This window comes from Pelodiscus sinensis, chromosome 22, assembly GCF_049634645.1.
Source record: "Pelodiscus sinensis isolate JC-2024 chromosome 22, ASM4963464v1, whole genome shotgun sequence".
NCBI classification, from domain to species: Eukaryota; Metazoa; Chordata; order Testudines; family Trionychidae; genus Pelodiscus; species Pelodiscus sinensis.
The window spans coordinates 14,099,858-14,118,024 of record NC_134732.1 but is presented as its reverse complement, the minus strand read 5'-3'; the positions used below and the strand labels follow the sequence as shown (position 1 = coordinate 14,118,024).

The window sequence follows — 18,167 nt, the reverse complement described above, 5'->3', positions numbered from 1 at the left end:
CTGGGGCACATCAAGGTATAGGACAATGCGAGAAAGCACGCCGATTTTAGAGCACTAAGAATCATCCACTTCGAACAGAAAAGCACTGCTCGACACGAACTATACAAGAGCGAATGGCTAAGTGGGAGCCGAGCTCTTGAAAATCTGGCCCCAAACGAGCAATCACAAACTGGCCAGATTTCCTACCATAGAAAAATACATGGGCTAAAGCCTGGCTCCATTTCAAATTTAAGAAACATGTTAAATGAATGTGACAATTGGTAACGTATCTTTAATACAATCAAGATAAGTTTTCATGGGATGTTCTTTCATACCGTCTGGCAACCGTGCACAAGCCAGGATACTGTCATGGGCACGATGGCTGACTACCCACATGGGAATTTTTTTTCCAGTGGGGCAGGAGCCCACCCCCAATGTGATGCTATATGGTCATGTTATGTATGTTTCTTGTGATGCTCAGCAGAGGGCAGGATTTCCTCACACATGCTGCACAGAGCTGGGATTCAGCATTCGAGGACATATCCCTGGCTGCAGGCCCAGTGTAGATAATGTCCTGTTTTCATGGACTGAGCAGTACCTTCCTCCGTCAAAGCTAGGGTCATGCAGAGGCCTTTCCCCAGTGGAAATAACCTATCCTGTGCATAGTGGCTAGGCCAAGGCTGTGAGGAGGAGGAAGTTCATATGAGGCTTTGTAAATGTCCTCTGGACCCTGCATGCTCACTTTCCAAAGTCTGAGTGGAATCTTGGAGCCAGCTGTTTATCCCTTGTCACTTACTGCATTTGAGAGGCAGAGGATGAGTGAACCCCAGGGGAGCCAGGGCAAACTTATCACATAATTATCCCCTCCCCAAGCCAACTGAGCTTCTTCATCAGACTCTCTCCCAATATTCCCTCTAATCTTTTCCACCCATGCGCAGAATAAATTTTTACATGCACCAAGGCATGTGCGAATATGCACCACTAGAACACAAAAAATTAGCCGTGGGTGCTCTGCTGATCAGCTGGGCGGCATTTAGATCTTTTCTGAGCACAAGTACACAGCTTGCAGAGAACACTGCTGTCTATCCCATGGTTTTTTGGGGGAAAGGCCATTCAAACCTTTCAAAGCAAACCCCTGCCCCTGACCACTGCAGGATGATTACAGCTTCCAGTAGCATTGTCTGCCCAAACCATTTTAAAGACTACAGGCAGTCCCCGAGTTACGTGGATCCGACTTATGTCGGATCCGCAGTTACGAATGGGGTTTTTCTCGCCCCAGAGGACGGGAGCAGCGGGACGAGAAAAGCTGCTCCGCGTCTCCCTGGTCTGCTGGGGGGGCTCCCCCCTCCAGCAGACCAGGGAGACGCAGAGCAAAGCCGCGGAGGACCTGGGCGGCGGGACTGTGGTGCATCTCAGTCCGCCGCCTGCATCTCCCTGGTCTGCTGGGGGGAGGGGGGTGCAGCTAGTGCACCCCCCGTGCAGCTAGTGCGCCCCCCCCCCAGCAGACCAGGCTTTTCTCCGGACGCCTGTGGTAGAGCAGCTGGGGCGCTGCCGGTTCGTCCCGCAGCGCCGCTCTGGGCGCTACTGGACCAACCCGGCAGCACCCCAGCTGCTCTGCCCCAGGCATCCTGATTCAGCCGCTGCTGGTCAGCAGTTTCAGCAGCGGCTGAATCAGGACGCCTGGGGCAGAGCAGCTGGGGTGCTGCTGGGTTGGTCCAGTAGCGCCAAGGAGTGGCGCTACTGGACCAACCCAGCAGCACCCCAGCTGCTCTGCCCCAGGCGTTCCCAAGTCAGCCGCTGCTGAAACTGACCAGCGGCTGACTACAGGAAGCCCGAGGCAGAGTTGCTCTGCCCCAGGCTTCCTGGAATCAGCCGCTGATCAGTTTCAGCAGCAGCTGACTTGGGGATGCCTGGGGTTCTTAAGTTGAATCTGTATGTAAGTCAGAACTGGCGTCCAGATTCAGCCTGTTGAAACTGATCAGCAGCTGATTCCAGGCAGCCCAGGGCAGAGCAACTCTGCCTCCGGCTTCCTGTAGTCAGCCGCTGGTCAGTTTCAGCAGCAGCTGAATCTGGACGCCAGTTCCGACTTACATACAGATTCAACTTAAAAACAAACCTACAGTCCCTATCTTGTACGTAACCCGGGGACTGCCTGTACACTGTATCTAGGGACCCCTGCAGCAACCACTTCCCTGAGCTCCACTTAGTGATTGACATGGCCACCCAATAATACCATGCGGGGTAGGAAGTGAATGGAAATACTGGGTCCTGTTGAAACCCCCAGGCATGGGCAGTGGATGAAGCAGCTGCTTAGGGAGGCAGTTCCGCAGCATGTGGCCCCGCCCATACTCTACCCCTGGCTCCACCTACGCCCCGCCCCCAGTCTGCCCAGACCCCACCCTCTACTCGTCTCTGCCCCTTACTCCTCTCTGCTCACCACTTCCAGCCAAATCCCTGAATCCAAATGTGCAAATGACACTTGGAAAAAAAGCCCTCTTCTAAATTGTCTCTAAAAGAAAAAGCAAGGTTTTCGCTGCTCACCAGATTGCAAAGCCAGGACATGCAGAAAGTACCTAGTTAAAAGCACTAAATTTGGGAATAAAAAATGTTAGTCACAGGTTTTTTGATACACCCTGGTTTGTCAGATTTGTTTTTATAGCAAAGACAAGTCTGCTGTCCTGCTGAATACAACATTAAATATTATGGAATACACAATGCAGCTCTTCTCTGTTTTACGTTGTCTCAAACAGTATGTCTAAACTGACTGTATATTTTAAACATACACTTAAGCCTTCGTAATGTAATCATTCCAGATTACTACAAATATAAAGCACTGACACAAAGACATTATTTTAAATAATCATTCAGGTCAGTTGAGTAGGTTCATAACAAAGTTCGATGCTTTTAGAAAAAGGGAACACTAATTTAATTAGTGTGACCTCCATAGCCACACACATTTTTATGAAATGTTGCAATAGGTTAAAAATGTTTCCAAAGATTTTAGGCATAACAAAGGATTTCATATCTTACTAATGTACTAATTTTTGTGTGTGGTGGGGGATGTCTCTTAAAACTAGCTCATCAAATAATCAGAAGTGAGGGGGGAAAAGGACACTCATTTGTCCATATATCTGGAAGAAAACGGATGTTGTCTTTTTAATGGCTCTCTTCAATACGGTGTTGACAGGAGAGCAGGGATGGACAGAAAGACTTTGGAAGCAAGTTTTTGCACTATATTAATTACAATTAAAATGTGCATTTTCAGATAAGGATGATCTTTTAAATTACAGTACTTATTTTAAAAAACCATGTCTGAAGACTCAAGCATTTAAGGCTAAAAACGTGCGTTAAAAATATATACAAGGATTTTAGAATGAAATATTCAAAACAAATTTTAAAGGAAGGTCCCATAGCCATATTACAATAATGCACAAGTACTTTTGTCCCTAAATTCAGAAACGGACAGTATAAACCCCTGGACTGGCCCCTGCCTGTTAAATGGCTTCGTTCCCACTTAATGGATCTTTCATAGGTTTAATGTTGTGGTAATAGATCTGGCAAGCTGGAAGGATCTAACACTTTGAAGATGCTAGATCCGCTCCAGGGGAAGACTAACCAGGCTGTAACAGCCTGCTCTGGGAGCCTGCAGAAAAGGTCAGAATAGGGATAGGAAGAGGCGAGAGGCTGAGTGCTAAGACCCATGAAAGGCATGGCCTCCCTTTGCCTCTTGTACCAGCCACCCGTGCCGCCGGGGAAATTTATGGTGGCAAATTTAAACTCAGCTGGTACCAGAGTGAGGGGGAGCTAAGGGACTGCCTCCCCCCCACCCCACATTCTAAGCCAAACCAGGATGTTCAGAGCCAGACCCGAACTTTTTAAAGCCTTAGCACGATGCTCAGTGACTTGCCAGTCTCCAGCCCTGCCTCCCCTTTCCCAATAAACAGACCACTGCACTGGCACCGGCCTTGGGTCGGGTACCTTGGCTGAAGTCAGAGCTGACGTGGTGCACCTCGTACTGGTTGGCTGCAGTGCACACAGCCGAGTGGCCATAGCAGAAGCATCTGGTGCAGCCGGCGGGGTTGTGGGGCTGCAGGTTGAACGAGCCAGGCTGGCACCTGGACACAGGGAAACAAAACATGGCAGTGGTGCTGAAGAGTCAGGGAGGCTTGCAGTGGGAGGGACGCCCCAAAGGATGCAGCTAAGGGGCAATGGGTGTGTGTGTGTGCGCGGAGGTGGGAGGGAGGGATTAAAAAAGGGCTTCAAACGAGTCCAGATACCAACTTCTCCCAGCAGGAGTCGCTGGAGAGGTGGTGCTGTAGAGGACACCTCAAATACTGTGTTCCTGGCCTCTCTCAGGCAGCGTGGGCCCCCCACAGCGGGCACAGGAACTGCCCAGAATGGGAAAGGAGTGCTGGCTCTGGGAATTAACCACTGCACTCCCAGCCCCTCCCCGCAGGAGGGAGCAGAGAGCGTTCAGTTCCTCTGGTCTCCAACCCATATTCCATTGCTCTAGCAGGAACCTCAGCCCCGCCCCTTCTGCCCAGGCCCCACCCCCTCAGCATCACGGAGAGGTAGGGCAGTGTGCAGCCCCAGCCTCCCTGGCCCCAGAGCACAGGGATGGTGGGTGGCTCCTGCCTCTTTGCCCCCAGAACACCTACTGGGCATGAACTATGGGTGGGGCCATGCCTGGCAGATGGGGAAGGCAATGCCTTCCCCCGCCTAGCATACCCACCACCCATGGTGCTCCCGGTAGCATGTCTAGCCCAAGAGGAGAGACGGCCCCAGCAAAGAGACAGCAGCGACTGAGCTCATGCCAGGAGCCCTGACCCCTGAAGGGGGTGTGTGGGGAGAGCTTTTTCCAGGTCTGCCCACACCCAGTCCCTAGCACGGCCCGGGGCTCCACTCACCTGTTGCACAGGTAGCCTTCCACCTTCTCCTTGCAGGAGCAGCGCCCTGAGTTGGGGTCACAGGTCCCCACACTGCCTGCAGGGTCGCAGGCACAGGGGCTGCAGAGGCAAAACCCGACAACGTGAGACCCGCTCCCCACCCCCACTCACCTGCCTATCAGCCCTTGGCCCTGCCAGACTCAGGTCGGAGCCAAGTCTGCACTCCTGGGTGGGAAGCGGAGAGGGGCCAAGCTCCCCACAAGCTCAGGGGAGCCCGTGTTCTCTCACCTGCAGCCCCCTGCGCTCAGGGAGTGGAACCCGGCCCGGCAGCGCTCGCACTTCCAGCCAGTCACGCTGGCCTTGCACATGCAGGCCCCGGAGCTGTCACACTGGAGCTGCAGGGAGCCTGCGAGGAACCAAACCAAGAGGGAGCAGTGAGGGAGGGGGAGGTGGCAGAGGCAGAGCAAGGGAGAGAATGGCTGTGTGGGTGGGAGAGACCCCCCCCTCCTGCAGCTGGGGAGACAGGAGCTGAGCCACAGTGTGGGAGGGGGCTGGCAAGAGAGGGAGACTGCTCCGCCCACCCCCGCAAAGGGGAGCAAGGACTCTGCCTTGAGCGTAGCACTGTGGAACCTGGGGGAGTTGGATTGGGAAGGGGGACACCTCCAGGAGCCATGAGTTGAGGCTGTGACCGCTGGCAAAGAGGGCAAGTCATAGAAAAATGGGGGGGACTGATAAGGAGAGCAGGGTGGGGGTGGGGGAAGAGGGCATGGGGGGGGGGGGGAGACATTTCCTGGGATGGGACGTGATTGAACATTTACGACTGTGGTTTTTTAAGAGGTCTGGTCCCAACCAATTTGGCTGGTATAGCTCTACCACACGACTCCCCAATGCAGACCCTCTTATCCCCTGCACTTGGGGGGAGCCTGGCTCCTCTGTTTCCTACTCTGGAGCGCAGACCCCAAGCTGAGTGTGTCGGGACCAAGAGCTCATAGACGGGTGAGCTGGGGTCGGAAGCTAGTCTCACACCAGAACTCATTTCGCTCCGGGAACCAGTTATTAGCTGCACCCACAAAGGCACTTTGTTGGCCAGCATAACTGGATCTCTAGCAACTCTCCAGCAGAGACCTACCCAGAGACACAGGCCAAGGTCACAGCATTGCCAGGTAGAGGCTGGACAAGATGATGGGACATGGCATCACCTGCACCAGTGCCTCCATGTTTCCTCCCCCTGGCCGTGTTGCTGCCCACACCGTACCCGCCAGGTTGCAGTTGCACGGCTGGCATGCCGACTGCCCGTCCCACCGGTAGTAGTTCTGCCGGCAGCGCTCGCAGTGCGGCCCGTCGGTGTTATCCTGGCAGTTCAGGCAATGGCCGCCATGCCCCGTGCTCCGGTACAGCTCCCGGTCATAGAAGCACTCGACCGATCGGCCGCTGCAGTTGCATGCTGGGACGGGGAGGAGGAAGAGGAGGGAAGAGAGAGAACATCACGGGGCCGCAACAGACACAGAGACGGAGGGACTGAGCTCAGACAACCCAAAGCACCGGGAACCGCTGCTGGGTTCCAGCCCAGGGCTTCTGCAGTAAAAGGATGAGGTTACCCCACTGGACCACTATTATTATTCTGTATGGATGGAAATCTGGGTGCCCCAGGATCCCCAGTTATGGCTCAGGGCTCCTTTGTGCTAGGGGCTAAGCACAGAACAGAGACAAGAGCCTAGGATGGAAATACAGCCCTCTTCCTGCTTCTGGGGTGTGATGGGGATTCCCTGTGAAAGGCCACATTCAGCTGTGCCAGTCCTCAGATTCGCCCCCGCTGGCTTCCCTTTCAGTGCCCAGGTCCTGAGTGCACTGAATGGTCCGTGTGCCTGTCTGACAATCGTCCGTGTGCCTGTCTCTGATGGCAGGCGGTGCTCTTGCCTCTGAGCTGACCTCGTGATTTGTTGGGGGCTCAGAGCCGTGCTACACACAGGAGAGCAGACCCCTCCCCCTGACGCTTATCATCTTAACTGGATGGAACACATAAAACGTAGGTAGGCCTGCAGAGAAGGGCTGATGTAAGAGGCGGGGGACCCCTGCCCGCTGGGTGCAGCGTGGGCATCTCTTTCTGCAGCGGCAGGAGCTGTCTGGCAAGAGGAAGGAGCTGTCTCTTCCTGATGCCACCGTCTTGGGTCAGAAACCAGACCCTGGGCTGACTTCCCCAGCATCAGACGTTAGCAGCTTGCAGCCACTGCCCACCAGGGCTGGATTCAAACTGACACCCGAGAGGGACCAGGCTCCCTGGATGCAGAGAAGAAGGGAGTCCCTGCCTGGCAGAGTCAGGCATGAGACCAGCCTGTGTCCTGGGAGCGCCTGCAGGGTCCCAGCGTCGGATACTCACGGAGACACTCGTTGGCGGACTCGGCAGTGCCTCGCGCCCACGGCCGGTCCTGGTGGAAAGCCTGGCATCGCTCGCAGTCCACGCCGGTGGTGTTGTGCTGGCAGAGGCAGACCAGCTGGCCCTCTTCATTGGGGGCACACTCATTGGCATGGCCGTTGCACTTGCACCTGCAAGAGAGCCAAGGGACTGTCGCCGCCAGGGTCGGGCTGAGCCCGAGGAGTGTTAACTAGCATGAACAGCGCGCTCAACAGAGCCATCCCCAGCACTCAGGGACTACAGGGAATCCACAATGCGGGGCTCACCCCAGGATTTGGTCCAGGTTGGGAGTGGTGCTAAGTGTCTAACCCTGTGGCCCTGGCCCCATGCAGCTCTCAAGTGTCCTACTTTGCCAGCATACAGTGCCGGCCAAAAATCTGTCGTTGTCACCAGACCCTCCAGCAGACTCCCAGCTCCCCAGCCCCGCCTCACAGCTCCAGAGGGTCACTGGGAGGAGACAACACACTGGGAGTGGAGTCACCCAGAGGGGAGAACACTGCTAGGGCACAGGTGGTCAGGATCAAGAGGAGGGTCACAGGGACATGAAGGGAGCACAGCAGGGCCAGAGCAACCAGCACAGAAAGGGTTAAGAGGAAGATGAGAGCACCATGTCTGGGCACAAGTAAAGCATGATGGGAGGGGATTGGGTGGGGACAGTCTCTAGCTCCAGCCAAAAAGGGCACTGCTTTAGGGCCCTGGTAAGCAGACTGGGCTCGGGGCACACAGGTACATCCAGCTGAGCCCAGCTCCCTGTAGCTCTGCTAGGATGGCTACCAGTGTTCCCGCTAAGCTGTGCTGCTGCACAGCCCCGCAGCTGATTAATCAGCCCCGCTCAGTCAGCTCTGAGCAGGGACCCTGAGCCTCTGACTGGGCGGGGCTGATTAACCAGCTGCGGGGCTGTGCTGCCACGCAGTTTAGCAGGAACATTGCTGGCTGCCTACAGCACACAAGGGCCTGGTTCTACCCTCGCTAGCACAGAGCAGGCCGAACCGGCAGGTCAAGTGCACTGTCGCATCCAATCAGCATCTGGGGATGTGCCTAAAGGGGCAGCTGCTGGGCCGGTTTCAGTCACCAGGCGAGCACCAGGGCATGGACCAAACAGACGTCACCTGACCAGGAGGAGGAGGGAAAGCAGTGCAGACTGGACCCATCTCAAGGCCACCCATCCCCTCCCCCGAGTCTTTCAGGTGCACCCCACCAGCACCAGCTGTGAGGTCATTCAGACGGAGGGTGGCCTGATCAGACGCTAATGCGTTCCAGCTGTTTGGGTCTGGCGTGTCAGATCAAGTCACTCTGTGCTCCTGGCAGGGCCCTGGTCTCCCTCTCTACTCTGGAGGGTGGGGAATAGCTCTCGCCGGGTGACTGAGACGCGTGACCATGGGCTTCGGATGGGAGCAGGGAGACACGGGAGGCACAGGCTTGCTCTGGGTGCCAGAAGGGGAAGAGCGCGCCCTGCTTCATAGGGAGTGTGGAGACCCACGACGGTTGTTCGCAGGCACCGCAGGCCTTGCCCCATTTGTCCTCCAGAAGCCGAGTACTCTGCCGGGCGCCAGAAAGACAAAGCTGGGCTGGCAATAGCAGATCAAAAAAGAGGAAGGACTCAGATAAATCAGATCCCTGCAGCAGCTGTAACCCCATCCTGTCCTTCCTGTCAGACATGGCGACCCCAGGCCCAAGCGCCTGGTTTTAAGCTGGTCAGAACTGAACCCATTAGGCCAGAATCTTAATCCTTGGCCGTCTCCCTCAGTCCCAGAGAGGCGCAGCCTCCCCTCCCCACAGTCAGCCATGATCTTTGCATCCCACTTATCTGACCTCGGCTGCTGGCAGCTCTTCCCTGCGCCAGTTCCTCCCCACCCACAACCCGACCGCCTGAGGAGACCGGTCTCAGTTTTGGTCTGAGGGAGCAGCTGGGAAGCAGCAAGGGGCAGGAGGTGGCTGAAGGACACGGGGACAAAAGCGAGGGTCCTCCTAGCTGGGGAAGGGGAGGGGGTGGGGATCTTCCTAAGCATCTTGCCTACGCACAGCTGGAGACCCCTCCCTGGCTGAGCCCCAAACCTCACAGACTGTCTGGACCACAGGGCCCTGCATCCCACATTCGCACGCCCCGTGCGCTTCACAGGAAGAAAGCTGGCCCCAGTCCAGGGCACGCGGGAGTTGGAGGGCTCAGCTAGCACAGACACTGTGTTTGGGCAAGTCATGTGTTACAGCTGGTTTGCTCATCCCCAAACAGGGCTTTGTTTGGCGCTCATTGTGCGAAGCGTGTCGCACGAGAGCCCAGGGTTCATTTCTCCCACAGTCGGTTTCAGATCCTGATTGGCAGCCTTCAGCTCCCTGATCCAATTGCGCGGTCCATGTAAATGCTCAACGTGTTGAATACGAACTGTGCGCCACATGCAAGCAGGACAAAGCCTGTTCCACGCATGAGCAGTCTTCCACAGCCGGTTCCCCTGCCAGGGCCTGTTTACTGCAGCTCCATTTCCCCTGAGTCCCTGCCTGCTGCAGCCTGACATTCCTCTTTCACCCGATAACAGGAACATTCCTGCAGCCCCAGCACCTAGGAGCTGCGACGGGGGAACTTTGGGAAGAGAAAGAGCGACACGCTTTCTAACTCCATTGAGATTCATGGGCCAGGAGGGGGTTTTTGGAGGGATTGTGAAGCAAGATGGCAAATATAATCCTAGAAACGTAGGCCTGGAAAGGGCCTCAATAGGTCAGCTAGTTCAGTCCCTGGCAGAGGCAACACTGAGTATTATTCAAACCCTCCCTCACAGGTGTTAGCTCAACCTGTGCTTATTTACCCTGACGGGAAGATTTTCCTATTTCTAACCAAAATCTCCCTTGCTGCAATTTCAGGCCATTACTTCTTGTCCAGTTCTCAGCAGATAAGGAGAACAATTTATCACTCTCCTCTTTATGTATTTGAAGACTCTTGTGCCTCCTCAGCCTTCTCTTCTCCAAACAAAACAAACCTTTTTTCCCCCCCTTCACTCTTTCCTCATAGCTCGTGTATTTGAGGCCTTTTAACCATTTTTGCTGCTCTCCTCAGGACTTTCTCCAATCTTTCCTGAAGCATGGTGCCTGGAACTGGACCCGATACTTCAGCAGAGGCCTTATCAGTGCAGAATGGAGTGGAATAATTACGTCTTGTGTCATGTTTACTACGCCCCAGCTGATACAGCCCAGAATGATGAGCACTTTTTTGGAACAGTGTTACATTGCGGACTCCTATCTAGAGTGTGAGCCACTATAACTGCCATGTGCAAAATAGGGATTATGCTGCTTAAACAGGAAGAGCTAGAGTGTTAGTGTCTCTCCTCTAAGGCTTTCAAAGGGCCTTTAAGTCTCACCACCTCCCTCCGAATCATCATCACAAATGGGGAAACTGAGGAACAGGAAGATTAAGTGGCTTGACCCACTCACACAACAAGTGTCAGAGCTGGAGGCAAGATCCAGGAGTCCTGACTCCCCCTCCTATGCCTTAACCTTCCTTTCACCTCCTCCTCTTCTCCCCATGCCCCGCCCCTTACCTGCCACCGACTGCGAAGTCTGAGATGGCGTAATAGTACGACTGCAGCACCTTGGAATCCTTGAAGATGTCGTCCCCGAACGTGTTAAGCCGGTTCAAGGAGATGAGCAGGTCAGTGCTGGTCACCCACTCCTGAGGAGTTCAGGCCACAAGAGAGATGCTGGTGAGCAGTTCAAGCAAAGACATCCCCCTAGGGGGACAGGGGCAGCAGCCCCTTGACAAGAGGCCATGGAGGACACAACAGAGCCACCACACCCATCCTGGGAAATTACCATGTGTGTATAGTGCTAAGTCTGCCCCTTAATTCGTCAAACCCACATGTTGCTTTGGCATGGGCACGTCTGAAATCATGCAGTCCAGGTATGGCATGAACTAGGCTTCCCTCCATCAGCACCATGCCCTCCCATGTGGAGAGGGCCCCTGAAATGTTCTCCCTGTTTAGCTAGCAGTGGTGAGGGGCCCCCAAAGCCTAACACTGGATCCTGATTTCAAAATAGCCAATGTTTGGGGAAGTTTGGGTTTGAGCCTGATTTCACCTGTGGAGCTGGAAGGAGCTCAGATACCACAGTGAGAGGTGACCTAAGGAATAATGGCAAGATTAGATAAAATTAGCAACCAAATGCCTCCAAGTCTGTTTGGATCTAGGATTTTGGTCCAGGTCTACTTTGGGTCATAGCTGGTAGTGGCTGGTTTTTGACTGGTTTAAGGAGAACAACTTTCCTCCTTTCTCCTGGGAAAATGAGCGTGATGAGGACCTTGCTCTATGTCAGGGCTACTCAACACGCGGCCTGTTTGTTTGTGGCCCGGGGGTGCGGTTTGGGTTTACACGGGGCTCAACACATGGCCCACAGGTGGGATCCTTTGAACATGGCCTCCACTGGGAATACACTCCACAATGGCGAGTCAATATAATCGTCTTCTGTTGATATGTGTTTTAGTAGTTAAATTCTTGGTCTGTCATTGCTCATTAAAAGTGCTGTCATATGGGTAGAAATCGGGTAAATATTGCATTTTATTAATATCAGCAGAACTGACTTACATGGGGCCTGAGTGTTTTGTAGTCTTGCCTTAATCTTTGTACTCATGCCTGTCAGTGTGAAAGAAGCTATTTACATATATTTACATATATATTTGCATGTATATGCAGCCACACTTAAGTTGCGGCCCTTGGCACGTGCTGTGAGTATCACTGTGGCCCCCACAGCTTCCAAAGTTGAGTAGCCCTGTCTTTCCAAGGCACGAGGGTAACACCAGCAGAGGTCACTCTGAAGAGAAAACTTTTTTTGCCTCTCTACTCTCCCTGCAGCCTCTTTGTCAAAGTCCTCTGCCCTCTGCACAGAGCAGGAGCGGAAGATCTGACATTTGTGAAAGATCATCTCTCCAAGGGATCCAGTCAGAAGATTCACTGAGGGAGCTATCACAGAGTCAGATGGTATAAAGTCAGAGACTGGAACAGTAACGTTAGTTAAACCCTTTTGCATCCAAGACACAAGAGAACGGACAGGAGCTGAAAGGGACATTCAGCTGCCAGTATATTGTGTGTATCCTCTCCACTAAGCCCCTTCAAGAGCATAGCGTGGTTTAACCCTAATTCCCCCCAAATAATGGAAGAAAAGTGAGGGAGAACCTTAGCCTATATGAAGCTGAATGAAAACGGAAAGCTTTGAGTTCAAGCTACGTCTACATTGGAACCTGTAAATTCCAGGCAAGCAGACATACCTGCCCCAGCTCTGATAGAGCTAGTGCACTAAAAACACAAGTGTAGCCATGGCGACGGAAGGGCTAGCCATCCGAGTATGTCCCTCGGCTCTCGGACTGCAACGTACTCAGAGCAGCTACCCCATCCTATCACTCGTGGTACCACAGCCAGGCTGGTATTTTTAAAGCACTAGCTCAGGCATAGCTGGAGCAGGTATGTCAACTCAAGCTGGGAATTACACCTTCTATTTCCAGTGCAGACCTCCCAGTGGTGTTCAGGAATGGGGCTTTCCAGACAGAGTCTGGAAGAAGTGGATTAAGACAGGCCTAGCATGATCTATTCCAATAGGGGGTTTGAAGTTAGGCACCAGCGGTTTGGTGGATCAGCGTTTGGGCCTGCTGAGTACGGTCCAGCAAACCCCTATAAATCCAGCTCATGCACATATTGCATGTTCACACACATGGAGTGAAGATATTTCTAATGCACTCCTACCCCACCCCCTTTGGCACCTGAACCTTAACAATATTACAGATCTCCAAGCATAGTTCCCAATGCCAACACCCCTGAGCCACCTAGTCTGCTGGCCACACATGAATCAGAGAATCCCAGGGCTGGAAGAGACCTCAGCGGATCATTGAGTCCAGCCCCATGTCCAAAGCAGGACCAACCCCAACTAAACCATCCCAGCCAGGGCTTTGTCAAGCCGACTTAAAAACCTCTAGGGATGGAGATTCCACCCCCTCCCTAGGGAACCCATCCCAGTGCTTCACCACCCTCCTAGTGAAATAGCTTTTTCCTAATATCTAACCTAGACCTCCCCCACTGTAATTTGAGACCATTGGTCCTTGTTCTGCCATCTGTCACCACTGAAAACAGCCTCTTTCCATCCTTTTTGGAACCTCCCTTAAGGAAGTTGAAGGCTGCTATCAAATCCCCCCTCACTCTTCACATGGCCACCTCCAACCCCGAGCCACCAGTACCTGTAGCACAGGGCTCTTGTCGAAGCTGTAGGCACTGGGCCGGCCTTCCAGGGTGGAGAAGGCTACATTCCCACCACTCAGCGGAGAGATGTCACTGAACTCCTCGGTGCAGAAGGCCACCTGCTCATCCTCACCAGGCTGCAGGTACTGCCGCTCTTGCTTCCTGTAGGTCTTCCCACAGGAGGCGCTGTAGTACTGGTATGGAATCCAGGGCCCGTCCAGCTGGCCACGTTTGTAGATAGCAAAGCTCTCTGGCCGGCTTGTGTGAAACTTCAGCCGCACATAGGTGATGTCATAGGACTTCCCTGAAGAAGCAGGAGAAGAGACGGCAATGGGGTTAGGTGCAGAGAGCTCATTCAAAGCCTGTACATTTCTTTGGGTCCCCCCAATTTCAGGGGCTAGAAAAGCTAGTCAAAATCTGCTGACCTAGGTCATTCGTGCCATGGGGTAATTGACTTATTTCCCACACTCACCCCATACGTTGTGCCATGAGGCACCTGTGACATGTGCTTTTAAATGAGGAGGTGTAACATTATCCCCGTGGTACAGCTGGGGAAACTGAGGCTCAAGAGGGCAGATAAAGTGATTTTTTCCCCCAAGGGAAAAGAATTACTAAAGCGATCGGAGATAAAACTCAGGAGTCCTGAAGCCCAGTCCTATGCTGTATATGTTCTGTGGATACACAGAGGACTTGAGGACTGTCCTTCTTGATACTCTTCTTATCAACACAAAATCCATGCCCACATTTTAAATGCTAAAAAAAGCATCTGCAGGGACTGGTTTCTACAGACGCTACCCCAGAGGAATGAGCCATCAGAGCAGGTCTGTCTCCTGTAGATGGTGCAGGGATAAGCAAATGATTCCTCTCGTGGACACTCCCCATGTCAACACCATGCAGAAAATTCTAGCTCACACCGATTCCAGTTGCAGCCTGGATGTTCCTGCATTGTACCAGCTCAGAGTCTCTGAAATCTTTTTGCTGTTTAAACCAGCCCGTTTATACTTCCCTTCTGTTTCTCTTGACACACACTGATATATCAGCCCAAAGACTGATTTGTGGTTGCTCTCCAGTGCTGCTCCACACCAGTGATGAGGATGCTGGACATCAAAAAGCAGCCAATCCATCCAGGTCAAGGAATCAGAGCTGGGACCCAGACATTCAGCTTCTCAGATGCCATCTGAAATCCAGCCTAGCTGGAGCTCATTGTCATCCGACGGCCGCGCCGTGCTCTCTGCAAAATGGGATTGTTGGGTCCCAAGCCAAATGCCAACAGACAGCATCCTGCACACACACAAAAAGGATTCTGAGCTCACTGGTACCCTTGCGCATCAGGAATCACTTCACTGAAGTCCATGAACCAGTTCCTCTGAGTGTGACGTCAGCAGAGCAACGCTAATTTACAGCCATCGAAGAGCTGGTCTAGCGGAGCTAGACTGCTGTAAAATCAGCATAAGGGAGAGGAGAATCAGACCTGCCATGAGTGACTGGTCTCCTCCAGACCAGCGTTAGGAAAGGAGCTGAAGGACTCTGTAAACCATGGAGACTCAACTCTCCTTTCGGCCTTTCAAAAGAAGCGCAACGCCACCCACAGACGCAGCAGCATGTGGGGAAGGCTTGTGCTGTAGCTGCCTTTGCTGCAGCACGGATGAACAGAGGGGGCTCCAGTCCCTGGGGGCAGATCAATTCACTGCTAAAATGTCTTGCTGAAAACAGAGGAAAATTAAATGCCAGAGATGAAGGGCTGGGTCCAACTCTGAGAGCTGGTTCCTCCACAATTATGCCACTACTGATCATACAAAACAATCCTCTACAAGGCTTTGGCTTTGTTGGAAAAGATAATGAGTTCAGAATGTTAGATGGGTTATTTGAGGACTAAGAACAACCAGCCTTTAATTGGACCCATATGAATTATGTCGGCTCCGGGCTGTGACTTTGTAAGAATGCTGTCGGGGAGCAGAGAGAACTCACACTGCTGACGGGCTGTGCAGGGAGGAATCAGTTGTGGATCAGAGCTGTAGAGCGATGGCCAGATTTGCTCTCATCATCATACAAGCCTGACTACTGTTTGCAGTTCTGTCCTTGGGAGAGATCTGCTGATAACCCCACATGGAGGCAGCAAGCGACAGGGGAAGTTGCCAGCAACGGCTCCTCTTTGGAGACAACCCCATACACCTGTTTGGCACAGGTTGACTCTTGTAAGATCCTGACTGCTGGACACCAGTGTTCCCGCTAAGCTGGGTGGCAGCGCAGCTTCACAGGTGATTAATCAGCCCCACCCTGTCAGTCAGCTCCTGAGCCTCTGACTGGTCAGGGCTGATTAATCAGCTGTGGGGTTGTGTTGCCACGCAGCTTAGAGGGAACCCTACTGGATGCCCATCGAGTTCAGTGGGAGCGGAGACTTAGCACGTCTCAAAATCGGGCCCATATTCTCACTTCTCTGAGTGTTCCAGCAGTGCTCTGTTCCTCTCTGGTTGCCTTCCACCCTCTGGGAACTTTCTAAATTGATCCTAGTGAGGACTTTATCCATGGCTGGGTTTTGTGCTCACTGACCTGCTTCCAATTCATCGCTCTTGCAGATGTATCTACATTTAGCCAATGAGAAATAATGCATTTCTAATGTCTTTTGTGAAAGTTACTTTGGTTTGGTGGGTCTCAGCGTAGTTCCCAGGGAGGCAAAACACAAAACCATCACAACAGCTGACTCTAACCAGCGTTCTTTGTAGAAGCTCAGGATTGTCCAGAAAGAGGCGGGGTCTGCTGGTTTCTCACCCCAAGAATTGGGTCTCTTCAGGTCCAGACTGAGGCCAACGCGGATAAAAAACAGATGATAAAAAATAATAATAAAATCGGATTGTTTAATTTAATTTAAGTTCAATTTTGTTTTGAAATTAGGACAACCTATGTTATGGGGTGAACTTGCAATGATCTATTAAAAATCATGTAAATTAAACTTTAAAAATTAAAATTAGGCAGTCCACGTTTGCTGACAAACTTCTAGGCAAAAGTCAAACCACTGAGCTGGTAGAAGTCCCTGTCTTAGCCCCTGGAACCACAGTTTGCTGAAGTGCAAAACCAGCTTTTGACAGCAATTGCCTTATCTGAAGATGTGGAGAGAATATTTTCTTCATTTTTGTTTATTCAACTTGTTCAGCTGAATAACTAGTTCATTCAAAGTCAAGAAATCAAGTGGAAGTTGAAGCATTAGAAAACTTTGTTTTCCTCTCCCAATTTATGAATAAAAGTGAGGTATGAGGGCATGAGATCGAATAGTTTTAAAAACTTGAAGGACATGGTGATCATAAAGAAACAGGTCAATTCACTAGCTACAGATAACACTTCCTTTGTTGAATAAGTCATTTAGTTTTCAATGCGGAAGATGTTTTAATTAATTTTTTCTTTTGTAACCAGCACATTTAGGGTTTAATTTATTTTTAAAAATTAAAATATTTTCTGTATTTAAAATTACAATTTCCCTCCAAACAGCTTGATGCAAATCATGAGTTGTGTTTTTTTTAAATCTCATTTAGTAAGTAAGAAATGCATCAGCAACCATTTCTAACTTAAAATGAAAATTACAAGTCTGAATACATGTATATAATTGCTTAAATAACTATGTATAAAGATATAGTGTATTGTCCCGGTAAGCAAAAAGCAGCCCCAAATTTAGGCAAAAGAATATCTTTAGTAGGAAATCAACATGATTCCATGGTTACCAGCCAACGAGAATCAAACTAAATAAAATGATTTAAATCCATGTTTCCTCCATGCTGTTTAAATAATTATTAAAATCAGCTGTTTAAAATTGCTTTGATTTAAATCAGTCTCTCCTGGTGGAGACATAGTGGAGAAGCAGTGGTTGCGGAGCATAACTTGATGATGCCTATATTTTGCCTGCCCTGGGAAAGATTCACACCCTGGTCCCATGCAGGACTCCTAAAGGAATTCCAGACACCCTGGGTGGGTTTATTCCCAGACAGGAAATTCCTTGGAGGCATCTACCAAAACAGCAAAGGGTTACAGAAGTCAGTGTACAGAACAATTTCTTCTGGGAGAGGAGCCGGTCTCTGCACTGTGTCAATAAACAATCATTGAATGAACCTCACAGAATCAGTCTGGATTCCAGCTAAGCAGGAGACAGCAGAAGCAGCGCAAATTGGGGATCCCAGGTTCAATCAACAGGTTATCAGATTAATAAAAGACAGCACGTCAGACAGCACACCCTCCAGAGAATGTTTTGGAGTTAGCTCTTAGATCCAAGATAGAGTTAATGGATCAAGCTGAGAATCTGTAATAGCAATGTTTGTAGTCAGCGAAGCTAGCACCAGCAAAAATTCTGGCACATATTTTCCTTTAGTAGCCTGGTGGGGGAAGGAGAAGGGGGTAAAAGAACGTTGTATATGCATGGCAAGAAAAGGAGCACGGCACGCTCTGGTGGTTAGAGGAAAAGAATGGGAGACAGAACTCCTGGTGCTTGTCCCAGTTCTATTACTTACTCCTTGGGCTTCAGTTTGCTTATCTGTAAAATGGGAAAGGTCCACCAGGCTGGGAATTTCAGTTGGTAAAACATTTTGAAGTCTCTGGATGAAAAGGACTATAGATGGACAGATTATTATTGTAATACATACATGTTGCATCCATCTACATTATTAGCAATGCCCTTTGATGGAGAAGCCATGCATTAAT

The 18,167-nt window shown here is 51.5% G+C and overlaps 1 protein-coding gene across 2 annotated transcripts in view; it reads right to left on the bottom strand.

Annotated features, from left to right (window-relative positions):
- Window positions 1–18,167, bottom strand: part of LAMC3 (laminin subunit gamma 3) — a 64,492-nt gene that overhangs the window by 32,243 nt on the left and 14,082 nt on the right. For both annotated transcript variants that reach the window (XM_075905923.1, XM_075905922.1), the window contains exons 3-9: window positions 13,484–13,788; window positions 10,806–10,936; window positions 7,243–7,409; window positions 6,121–6,309; window positions 5,154–5,271; window positions 4,887–4,985; window positions 3,958–4,094 (exon numbers count right to left, since the gene is read on the bottom strand). In XM_075905923.1, the coding sequence (XP_075762038.1) occupies window positions 3,958–4,094; window positions 4,887–4,985; window positions 5,154–5,271; window positions 6,121–6,309; window positions 7,243–7,409; window positions 10,806–10,936; window positions 13,484–13,788 (1,146 nt within the window). The remainder of the gene's footprint in view (window positions 1–3,957; window positions 4,095–4,886; window positions 4,986–5,153; window positions 5,272–6,120; window positions 6,310–7,242; window positions 7,410–10,805; window positions 10,937–13,483; window positions 13,789–18,167) is intronic.